This window comes from Folsomia candida, unplaced genomic scaffold, assembly GCF_002217175.1.
Source record: "Folsomia candida strain VU population unplaced genomic scaffold, ASM221717v1 Fcan01_Sc002, whole genome shotgun sequence".
Taxonomy (NCBI): domain Eukaryota; kingdom Metazoa; phylum Arthropoda; class Collembola; order Entomobryomorpha; family Isotomidae; genus Folsomia; species Folsomia candida.
In genome coordinates, this window is record NW_019091194.1 from 15199352 (window position 1) to 15211985 (window position 12634).

Here is a 12634-nt window from a genome sequence, read left to right on the forward strand (position 1 = left end):
ATGAGAAGATTAATTATGCCGTCCGCACTGCTTGGGATTAGTAGATACATGAAAATAATATATCGACAACTGTTGGTTTATCCTACTTTCCATCCGGTAAATGTATATATCAACAATCCATCAGCAAAATTGGGTTTTTATGATGCTATAAGTCACTTTTGACGTGTTACTACTTTATTATGACACCCATCCCTTTGCCTCCATTCATCCCAGGTCCCAAGTTGTAAATCCCCATAAAAGCAGAAAAACATGTTTTTCATGTAATATTGACATAAATCGACGCAATTAATACCTGGTATTTGCGTATCCTTTCAGCTTCATCTCTGGACGGCGTTGTTGCGGCAATAGCCGTACCAGTCTTGCTTGGACTGACAATTGTTCTTGGATGGACATAAGGGATTTGTGTATTATTATTGTTCACACTCGACCAACTCCCCGTCTCCTTGTTGTCCCCAATTCTGGGAGGGGGCACTGGCTTGGTCGCACCATTTTGTCCCGTCAGCGTCCCATTGCCACGAACGCCAACACCATCACTGGACATGACAGCCACCCCTCCACCGCTGCTGACAGTCTTGGTCAGTGCGGGTTTGTTATTGTTATTGGAGGCGTTGAGGGTGGATGCCTTGTTGGGTGGGTAGCGCGGTGGGGTTTTATTTCTGGGTACGAAAGATTCCGGGACATCAACAGCCATTTCTCGATGTGGACCATTGTTGTCCCATTCCACCATGTTGATCATGTTGGCATACTGCGCAGGGTCGGCGACAGACTCTCGGCTGGAATTCAATTTCCCTCCTCGACCCCGGCTTGATGAGGACTTGGCCCCTTCCACGTCGATGCTCTCCCGGGAACCACCCGACGTCTTCCCACTGCTGCTGTGACACACAAAAAAGAACAAATATGTCAATATATACTCACACTCATATTATAAATACAGATATTGCTTAGTTCCGCCAATATGGTTCTGCTAATATAGTTGCGTTCTAGTTCCTCCCCTCATCCCACTTTTTTCCTCCTATCATAATATTATTTTAGTCTCATTTTATGAACCTTATCGCACCAAAGGGATTTTCTACATATTTCTAACTCTAGAAAGATTCATTCGTTATTAGAATTGCTGAAATATATTTTTACGGGACTTTCCTATAAATTTTTCATGATTTGTACTACAGGACAACTTGACAGAATATAACCAACCCATGTTTTCTCCATTTGCAAAATTGCATTCCAAAACCACAGAATTTGGAATATCCGTTATTAAATTTCTTCAAAATATTTTCAAGTGTGCTTATGAAACTGCACTTATAAAATTTATGAAAAATTGTGCCACGGATTAATATTGCGAACAAAGAATGTAGGCTGAGGTGATGGTGGCGTGTAGAACCAGGATTTGAGGCTTAAATAAACAAAATCTAAATTCCCATCTCAAGTCAGACGTCCTAATCTTTATAAATCCTAATCCTATGTCATCCTTGCATAATGTGGGAATATGTAGGACCAAGACTACTAAATCAAGCACAAGATCGGCAGATACGCCCGCTACACTACTTATGCACATACAATTACGTATGTATGAATATCTACCCAAAGCCAATTCCAAAAGACTTTAGCCTTCGCTTCATGGTACTGCTGCTGCCCGACACTTAAATCTCTGGATAAATTATATGGGCGTTTCAGCATTTAAATTATAATCCGATCTGATCCATCTCGTTCCCAAAAGTCATTCGAGAATTAATTCACTGCACTCAACTTGTCTGGCAAAATCTATATACAATTCGTTACACTAGACTTTATTACATCCGGGAGAAGTCAGCACGATGTAAATACATATAGTTTGTGAGATTAAATATTATTTCCAAACTGTTAAATATTATTTTCCAAATGAGCCAAATTCTTCCAATAGTATTCCTGCACGGATACCACTCTATCTGTTTAACGGGATATCTATCACACTTGACAAACTAAACATGAATGACTAAAAGTTTAAATCAATCATGAATGGAGGTTTAAACAATCCAGATGTAAAATGTTTCGTCACTGGAACATGAAGATAAACTTGTGAATAAAGGAATACATATAAATTATCTATTATTATGATTGTGTAAGTACATATGGCTAGCTAAATATGTATTCATGTATATATGCATACATATACATGAATATTTCCTCAATCAATATCAAATATACAACAAACTCCAGCCGTACCTAACACTTTCGTACGAATACTATTGGAATTGGACAAGGATAAACAAATGTGTATTACTATTACCCGGCTCAGTCAACCAAAGTTACAAATTGTAATTCAATTACTCCTTCAATTGGAATGCTTCGATTTGTGATTGAACTGGGACATCAATTTGCTTTGGTCTTATTTACTGTTGCATGCACAGTAATGATACCATTTCCATTAAGCACTACATACCTCACAATCTGAATCAGCATGGTATAGAAAGGGACAGAGAGAGATGTCCACCAGCGATGGTTATCTCTTCCCCTGATATGCACAGTCCGTCCATAAGTTGTGGACATACATTAAGAACACTACGTGTTCCACCCAATTTGATTATTTATACTTTTGTATCTACTTTTATCCATCGATTTATGAGGATTATAATTCAATTGCTGCATTGTAAAGTACATGGCGTGATACATATCAGAGTAAAACACTTTAATGAATGTCCAACAGCACTAATGTATTTGTATTTCAGTGCACTAAATTAATTAACTAATTGAGCGTATACAGAGCAAGTATGCATAAACTCCAGTTGGAATGAGTTTAGATAAATCAAATGTAATCTAAATAAATAAAAATACAGCATCCCTCATAAATTGAGTTAATGAAGCAAGGTTGCGATAAAACGAGGTGGTAGAAATGTAAATACATACAAACGCAGATTACAAAGTTCTAAACTTTTTCCAAAGCAAATCAATCTCTTCCTCATTATTGTCGGTAAAAGTCTCCTGGAGGGCAAATGTAGGGGCGAATTGCTTTCACAATTCCAAATGCTGCAGGGAAAATGAGATAGGTACCTATGTATGCGTATATCTACGGTATCTGCATATCTCATTTTTCCTGCAACTGCTGCAGCCAACCCCAGAGAACGAAAGGCAGAAAACCCCAAAACAGACAAACCAAGAAGAGATGAGAAACTCTTTGAAGAATTCCCATCCCAATTTTACCACACATCTCGTGCGGTTTGTTTGGTCAGAACCAATTTTACACGGTGCTGCAGCAGATTCTTTCATTGGATCAACTTCAGGACCACGGAAACCAAACCACCCAGCAGAGGAGAGTCTGGGGACAGGACACCAGCAGTTCACCTCAGAAGAGTGGAAGTCGAGTCGGTTTCGGTATCATTTATCAAGCAATAAATGTCTTGGAGTGAGAACTTTGATATACGAGAGTGTACACTCGATTCGAAAACACTGGTTATTAGAATTCTCTCAAACATTGAATCTGACGACGATTTTCCTTGATTTTTCGGGGAAACATATTGCAAGAAGTAGACCATAAAAGGTGCAGTCAAAAAGAGAGTTTGATTTATTTTTTGTCGCATCTCTAAAAGAGCAGGCACACGCACGTGCATATTGTTGATTGTCTAACAGTGCTATAAAAGTTGACTTAAGAACCTACGAATCAATAATTGTTTGAATTAATGTTGATTCAAAATTAAAAACTTTTGCGCATTTCAGAGAAAATGTCATCACTTAGTAGGGATAAAACTTCTCAGGCCGTGGAAAATTGCTTGATAAAGAAATATAAAAGAAAAACCTGCGAAGAAAGTTTCAGATTTATGAATAAATTACAGATGCAAAAAACTCTCGTCTGTTTGTGACAAGGAAAAAACTTGATTGGAAAATTATAATAGGAAGAGATAAGAACTAAGCGAACTGACGAGACAGCTAATTAAACTACTACGAAGAGACTTACTTGTCCTTCGATTTGAAATAAAAATTCGAAATCATTTCAACAGCTTTCTGTCGATCAAACTAATAAATTCAGATAAGAATCTTCTGAATTGAAGCAAGGTGCAAGTATCGAAAGATTACGATTAAATGACATTGATAAACTGACCATCAAGCCTTGATTAAACTGGGAAATTTTCAACAACCCAAAGAATCTTAGTTAATTTCTTGACTTGACTTCTTCTAATTGTATGTAATTGCCAGGCTGACTAGCAAGAGAGACCGGAAGAGCAGATGCACTTTCTCTCTGTTAAAAAACACTTTCTTTCCCACCCTGACTCCGGAATAAAGTGATGAGTGCAGTAATGCATGAACAGTGTACTTACTTGATGCTGTCTCTGCTTGATGACTTTCTGGCCGTGTCAGGATACTGTCCGTTGGGCAGAGCTTTTCTGACCTGTGCCCTGGTTGTCAGAACATTCTCTTCGTCGTCGTCGCCTTCTGCTGCCGTGGTGGAAGTGGTTGCTGGAAGAAGGTGATGATTGCTGCTGGAAGAAGTGGAGTTGACACCGACCACGGTGACGTTGTTACCATCAACGCTGCGAAGTGGAGAACGGTCCGAAATGTTATCTCCACCACCGCCGCCACCGCCCGTTGTCGAACCTGCTGCTGTTCTGTGAAGAGCTGACTGGGAAGAACTGCTCAACTCGGAGGCGGATGTCACATATATAGGGCTCCTGCAAACGGGAGAAAAGTTTTGCAAGTTGAGCAACTTTCTCAGCCATGACGCTACACCGTGTATTCACACCAATGAAAACTTTCTCGTCTCACGCACGACCTTTCACTTTCATATTTCAAGCCTATTTCTGTGCTGAGCCTCAACTAGAATATTTCGTGCTTGTGACAAACTAGGAAACAACTACACGATCGAGAGTGGTGTACAATTTCTGCAATATAATAATATATTATAAAATTAAACTGACCCTGTTGCTGCTTCAATAAGTCCGTTTAGCTCGGATGTATCTCCTCCGGATGGGACTTCGCTCAGCTAAATCACAATACAAAATACCAATTAGTAAATACAGATGTCATCATAATAATTAAAGCATTTAGCATTAGGTGTGTATTCCTACTGTGTATAATTATTTGAGATTATCGGTCGATACAGTCGAGTCTTTTGTTTTTTTTATTATTCAGTTTATTTTATTTGCTGAGCTGAGCGATATTGTTAACCGATGAATAAAATGTATTATTTACATAATATCTAGTGTAATTGTTATTATTGTTATTTCCGTCAACCTCCCTTTGGAGGAAAACATGAACCACGTTTATGTAGCACTTTCACCACGAGTTAACAAAACAATGATACGACATTTAATGTAAACTACTAACTATTGGAAACATGACGTTGTGAGTGTATTTAACTAGGGCCGAAGTCCACTTAATCCGAATAAATGGTGTGAAGTAGGGACATTAAAAACAAGATATGCAACGATTATGGTCCACGACAAACGGGGCTGCATCGTATGAGAATAGTTCATGGTCCAGTTAATCCTTTCACTCTCGGAGACCTGCATGCAGATTGCTATTCAGTTCGTACCCATTCGTTTAATCCACTCTGTGTTTGCGATATTGCTACCTTTAATTTGTTCCAATGAGAATAATATTTCGAGGTTAATATTTTGGGGGGATTAATTATAGAAATTCTACTCTCGCGCTCATCATAATACGTAATCTTGATTTCCAACGAATGCAATTCCTACATCCTTCCGACATCCCATTTTAATCTGAATAAAAGCAAACATTTCCTGTTTCATTCCACTGATTGCATGATAAAATTTTGCTACCAGATTTATCTTGTTTATCTTTTGCGTAACTTCTATTAAAACTAATCTAAATGCAGGTGCATTGCTAACAATATACATATAAATACATAAATACATATTGTTCCATGTAAGAATTATACAAAGCGATGGGAAACTATTTATTTGTTTGCTATCATTGCCAGCTAATGAAATTGCCCACCAGCAAGGAAGAAATTTTTGGGTCTGTGGCTTGGACTGATTAAATCGTCTTAGATTCTTCCAGACCATAAATATGAGACACAAACCTGGAAATAGATCGTGATATTTAATCCTCTTCACAAACTCGGAACCGCGTGCAACGTCTTGCAGTGACGTGAACAAGTCTTAAAGAAAATTCCGGCACACTTCGAGACACATGTAAGTCGTTAAGTTAATAAGCTGCCGCAGTAACAGTTAGCCAAGTCTACCAAATCCAGCAGTATTACACAATGACTAAGCCATATTACATACTTGCATCGCTATGATGAAGGAGGAAGGAGCATGGACTATTTTGGAGTGCATGTGACTCGTGGGAGATAAATCGGTTCATTTTTTCAAGACTGATATGGAATGCGGTGTAGGGACAGACCGAGTTATGCCCGACTTTTGTACTGGGTGGAACCTGAAGCATTTTTATTTATGTGGAATTGCCCTACCCACTACAACCAACAACATCATGTGTGATATACAGTAGCACATTGACAGTTTCATGTCCAACGTTCTGAACAATGAGCCCATATATTCTCAAATAGTGTAACTTCGTACACTGTGTTCCTGATGCAAGACCCCCCAATCACCTCTAATACTTATTTTGAGATGCAATCAATATTCAGTTCAAATTCTGTTAAGAAAATGAATGCCCCAATTCTATTTGCGCATTAATTACAAGTTAAATTAGCAACAAAAAGTGTAATTAATTTTGGAATAGGAAAAACGAAAGACACGAAAACAACGTTCAACAATAAGTATTTTCATCGTCTCATCGTACATTTTTACATCGACCAAGGAAATATTGTCTACTTTATCTTCTTTGCCAACGACCAACCAACCCGTCCAGAGTTTCACATTTCGACCAACACTAAAGCACCGCTTCCCTTTATTGTTATTAACGATGAAACAAGAATCGCTGTAATTACAGCTAGACCACCAAGAATCTCATTTGGACATATTGTTGTTGTGCTCTATTATCCGTGCTCAATAATAGGTAGCCAAAATGAGATTGCTCGTGAATGAGTATCACTGCGAGTGAATTAAGATATTATGCTCTTTGTGTGGACTGCTGATGGTTGACTATTTAGCTCAACTACACATTATTATTGTTCACACGAAATGGAATGGAAGAAGCTTTGCATATAACACTTGCAAAAAATTTATTTTTACCTGATGAGACAACTTTGTCATATCCACCGGCTGCAAATTATAAAAAAATATTAGATTATTCCATGATATAATGGGACAAGTACTTTTTACTCATTGGACAACATGTTAAGTTTCATTAATTTAAAGATAATAACAAAAAATTAATCTCACCTTGATGCGTTTGAGAGCAGATAATTTTTCGAGACGCTCTCGTGCTACAAAAAATTATGCATTTTATAGAAACATATACGAGAATTGTTATTTACATGAGCTTACCTTGTTGTTCAACAGCAATGACAAACGCATCTTGAACGTTACTTTGTGAGGCTAGGTCCAGAGCTGCAATTAATAATTTTCAAAAAATTAATAAATGATTTTTTATGTACATTTGTATGTAAATGCGTTATTGGAGAAATTGTAAACCGTACTAAAAATAACGCAAAATTAGTTACTAGCCGAGCAAATTAATTACGCTTGTTTGTCAACTCACGAAAGTATGATACCAAACGCTAAACTAATATTGAGATAAACTTTGTTAAATAGATTTGAAGACATTGCAAACAATACAGTCAGAAAAAATTCACAAACTGTGCAGATGTGGTGAAGTGATGAGCCATTTGTACCAAGTAGCACGTACATACATGCAAAATCAAAATCATCTTTCCTATTTAGGATTTTCAATCATTTTTTAAACAAAAGTTTGCTTTTCAACTGCTTCGGAAGCACGACTGTATATCCTGAGACATAAGATAATCATGGGGATGCATATGATCAATCAACACTTGGATCCTCAATTAAGAAGCAAGCGTCGGATTTACATTTTGATTCGATTTTTTGCAATCACTCTCGTGCATCACGTATGTATTTTCACGCAGACGGACAACAATCAAAAGTCAAAGCTAGATTTAAATTGAATTTAAATTATGTTATGGAGGTCATTGTCCATCGTCCATTGAGCATTCCTTCTTGACTGACAAGAAAGAAGAGCCATTGCATTGATTGAAATACAACACAATGGGAGGCTGTGGTAGGAATAGCAGCAATAATGAAGCTGGTGGAGGTTCATGATGCCAAACGTGGTGGACCTCAAACAGCAAAATAACCACACAGGACCAGAAGAAGAGCTATGTGTCCTACGCTCCGCCACGTTTGGCAGCATCATCACCGTACAATTTTTCACCAAGGAGGACAGCGTCCTCTTTATGCGATAAAAACTAAAGCCAATGTTCAACAACGGGAAGAATTATTGCGAACATTACATCAGCATGAAATACATTGACTCTGTTGACGATGGAATTTGTAATAGCTGTTGTGGTTGTTTGCGGTACATAGTCAGACTACTACCAACTTCTGGTCGGATGAGTTTTTCAGTCTAAACCCCTGAACATAATAGTAAAAACCTGATTTTCATTTTGTAGAACAAGACAAAAGATGAATTCACCCGTGTTAATAATCACTGACAAGTAGAACGCATGAAAACCCACTCTCTGAGGACACACCATTCAACAAATCACATAAATTTTAGCAATAACTTATTCATATTTCAATCACAGCAGCAGTAGTGGAATTATGATTAGTTGGAATAATAGTTAGTATATGTAGACTTCATTCTCACTCTGTCCAAACGAGAAAGCAGAAATCCACACCAAAAATTCGGAAACTAACCCGGACGCCCTTCAGATTTAATACCACATAATTCGTCGTATGAAAGTTGTGATAAATTCGGACTAGACGACGGAGAATATTTTTCAGGGTCGTCTTTGTAACATTTATCTTCATCTCTACGTGACCTTTTATAATTGCTGTCTCCCAGAGATGACAAAGCAAGCCATGAACTATCCGTCGTTTCTAGGTCACTTTCAGAGTGGACAATTAGAGGTGTCAATAATGGATCAGCTACAGGATCAGTTTGCGAGTGCTGTGTAACACAATCGGCTTGTCCCGTTGTGGGAAGCAATCGTCCCGGTTGGTCGCTCTTCTGCAACTTGTTTCGATTATTTGTAGCCAATCTAGCTTTGGATGTAACCACTGGAAAAATTCCTTCACTCTGAGTCCGATCTCTCATTCCACGATGGGTGGGAAACTCTTCAATGCTTTGTAATCTAGGCTGGAAAGGATTTGCAATGCTCCGAGAGCTGCTTACCAAACTTGCATCATCTTCGTCCTCGTAATCATTACGGGGTTTAGCTTTATTACTATTAAAATTGTTTATAGTAGTTGTGGCGCGATAAGAGCAACTGGGCAGCTGAGGATAGCTTTGGAAAGAAGGTTCCTCCTGCCTCTGGAACCCTTTACGACGACAGATTACATCATCAGCACTATTGAAATAACTGGGCTGTTTTAAAGTAATTTTGATTGCACTGATCTTGGCTCCCATTGTGGGAGGATGAGGAGGTGGTGGTGTAGGCGTCGTGGAACGAGAGTGACAGTCGCCTTGTCCCTCATCGTCCTTAATATTCGCACAGCTTAATGTCCCAGTTTCTAAAAGCAGCTCTGGACAAGTGCTGGTGGATGCATCCGCAGAAATGCAGGGGCGTGGACGAGGACGGAATATTGGGATTGACCGATTAGTCATAGTTGAAGAGTCAAAATCTGCCTGAAAATAATTCGGGTCACGACATCCGCTAGATTCCCGACTTGTATTGTTTTGATATTCAATGTCACTGCAACAACTGCTTGCAGAATCTGCATAGCGAATTCCAGACATGTCCACAAGACTCAAGCTGTAGCCACCCCCGTCCATGTTCATTTTACGGTCGAAACAAGTATGCATTTTCTTGTCAAGGCGACCACGAGAGACGACGGAGACTGACCTACTTGAACTTGGAGAAAGGCTGAACTCGCTTTCACTCGAGTCAGGGGGAGGTGAGAATGGTAGTGGAGGCGGAGGTGGGGACGCATCTGGGCTGGTAGAATGGACCGATGAATTGGATCTCATGATGATGCTGCGACGTGTTAAAACAACGACTGGTGATGCTCTCGGTGTCAAATCCATCCCATCACCCTCGTTGTAATTGTTGTCAAAAGCGTTGGCAAAGTGTTCTGTCCTCGATTGATGGATGACAGTAGTGTCAACTTCCTCATCATCTTCCTCATCCCCGAAAAGTAAGGGCTGACGAGCTTCCGAGTCTGGAAATTGGTTCAAAATGGAAGATAACGATCTCGAACTGATGGAGGAGGCACACTCATCGTCTTCTTGATCTCCGAGCGCTTTTTTTGCCCGAGCTCTATCTTTATCTGTAAGGACAGATGAATCAAATGTGTCGCGAATTCCGTCACTTTTTCCTTCTTTCCTGCCGATTTCCAGCTGGGATTCATCACCCGTGCAACCACCAATAACAACTGGTGACAGTGGGACGTCTCCATGATGAGGTTGAAGTGCTGACATGGATTTCAACTTTGCTTTATCATCTCCGTCTTTTAAAGCTGACTGATTCGGTCGACATCGGGGTCTGTTGTCCAATGAGGATGGCTCGACCGGATTGGGTTTTAATGTTGGAGCATCGTCGAAAGGTTGCTGAGACTCATTATTACTGTCATTGTCCTCTTTTGCTGGTTTGTAAAACCCCCCATCGTCCCCATCCGATGAAGCGTCGTCATTTTGGGCATGGACTTTCTTACGAGAGCAACAACAACTCATATTGGACGTTTAATTGATGAGAGGACTTTGTTATTAATTATAGATGCCGATGCTGTCTGTGCAATTTAATTAAACTTGGGACGAGGCATCATGATAAGTAGAATAATCCCAGCGAAGCACGGATTTAATAAAAATCGATCATTGACTTGGGGAGAACGATTACCAAATTGAATTTATGTAACGGGAGAGCAATCTATAACCACTGGTGTCAACCACAAATTTGAGACTCGTAGAACTTGCAATGTGCCATACCGTGCATGCATGTAGACTCGCGGAAGGAACCACTTAATAAGGATCGCCGTCATATAGTACACGCATTCGTAGATGATTATACACCACGATCTCACACTTGCTTTGATTTAAACTCACTGCTTTTTTTACTTCTTTATATTTTTCTTTGCAATTCTTCCAAGAAAGTCACGAATTTCTTCAACTTCGTGGTCGGCCTTTACGGCAGCCTTTATAAACTCGTACCGATAATATTAATGGTGATGGGGGAGGTTAGATCGTGAGTTAAGGAAGGTACAAATTTAAAGAACTTCGAAAGAGTTTTATACACTTGATTCTTTTATATTCACAAAATTATATACATATTTTTAAACTCGAGATTAATGTGCTATGAAATAGAAATTTTACTAATAAATAGGAACTATGCATGGTCACAATAGAAATGACAATCTCAGAAGTATCCCTAAAATAGCGAATCCATTCTATTTAACACCGATAGTTGAGCACTTGGACATGTGGGTATATTCACTCGTTGTTGAATGGTCGTAAATAAATTCGCAAACACCACCGTAAAAACTTGGCTTCCGAACTCCACGCACGAGACAAAACTAGTTCAGTAGTGTTCTTACGTATGTATGTACATAGCACGAAATTAAATGAACCCGAGGACGGCTGGGAGATGAATTTTTCGTCTACTTGGCAAACTTCTTCACTTACATATGTGATCATAAATGTGATCTCAATTGTACTTTTAACTCTGAAGATACATAAATATGCAAGTGTGTAATAATGCAGCTTTTCAATATAGCACCAGTTGAGTATAGGGTTTACTTTAAAATGAAGTCCTTTTATTATGAAAGTTACAGTTCGTTGTAACAAAATCGCGCAGACTGATTTAAAGATAACCTTCAATGGTTTATATTTTTGCTGTTTCTAACAAGGAGACACTTATTATCGTATTGCTTAGGATTTGAACTTGCAACTGAGAGTAGATCAAATTCGGAGTAAAAGTTTGGTCTTTGGTGAAACACTAAAATCTTAATCTCTCATCCTGCACTAATTCAGTCCAGAATGCGTCTGACTTTCAACATGCGGAACCAGCATTCTCTTTCACGTATTTAAGCATTTCATTCTGTATTTCTAGACCAACAGTAAGCGTGCCAACTTGACTTCCACAATCCGTAAACTTGGACGACTAGTTAGATGGTACATATGTATACTAAACATTTATATCTGGGTTCCGGATCGAATCAGTCACAACAAACCCTATCTCCACAGACTTTGGTATATCTTATTTGTAGACAAAAGGCTGTAACTAAACTATTTGCAGTTTTTCATGTTATTAAACGTACACAAAAAGTCATGACGTACACACGAGAGTATGTGTTGTATGAATTCATTTGCTACCGGGATGATGTGGTGACCATAAACGATACACGAACCTGGGGGTGTAACATCTCTAATATGAGCTATCCATACTTTTCTTAAGTGTAACAAGGACAACTTCGCACAGATGGGAGTCGTCAGCACCGGGTGCAGTTTGTTATAGCATGTCTTGCTACAATCCCGATTGAATATCAATAACAAACAATTTGCGATTTCCTTCACCGGGGTTTTGCAATTTCATCTGTCAACAAGTGTTACTCTGGTCATGTGGCAC

The 12634-nt window shown here is 39.0% G+C and overlaps 1 protein-coding gene across 6 annotated transcripts in view; it reads right to left on the bottom strand.

Annotated features, from left to right (window-relative positions):
* Positions 1-12634, bottom strand: part of LOC110845232 (MAGUK p55 subfamily member 5) — an 85296-nt gene that overhangs the window by 11783 nt on the left and 60879 nt on the right. For 3 of the 6 annotated variants that reach the window (XM_022091612.2, XM_035847699.1, XM_035847700.1), the window contains exons 6-11: positions 7383-7445; positions 7278-7321; positions 7128-7157; positions 4887-4951; positions 4290-4640; positions 293-872 (exon numbers count right to left, since the gene is read on the bottom strand). In XM_022091612.2, coding sequence (XP_021947304.2) covers positions 293-872; positions 4290-4640; positions 4887-4951; positions 7128-7157; positions 7278-7321; positions 7383-7445 — 1133 coding nt within the window. Of the gene's footprint in view, positions 1-292; positions 873-4289; positions 4641-4886; positions 4952-7127; positions 7158-7277; positions 7322-7382; positions 7446-8771; positions 11326-12634 lie in introns of those variants that run through there. The other 3 variants (XR_004833967.1, XM_035847697.1, XM_035847698.1) reach the window with 2 other exon arrangements.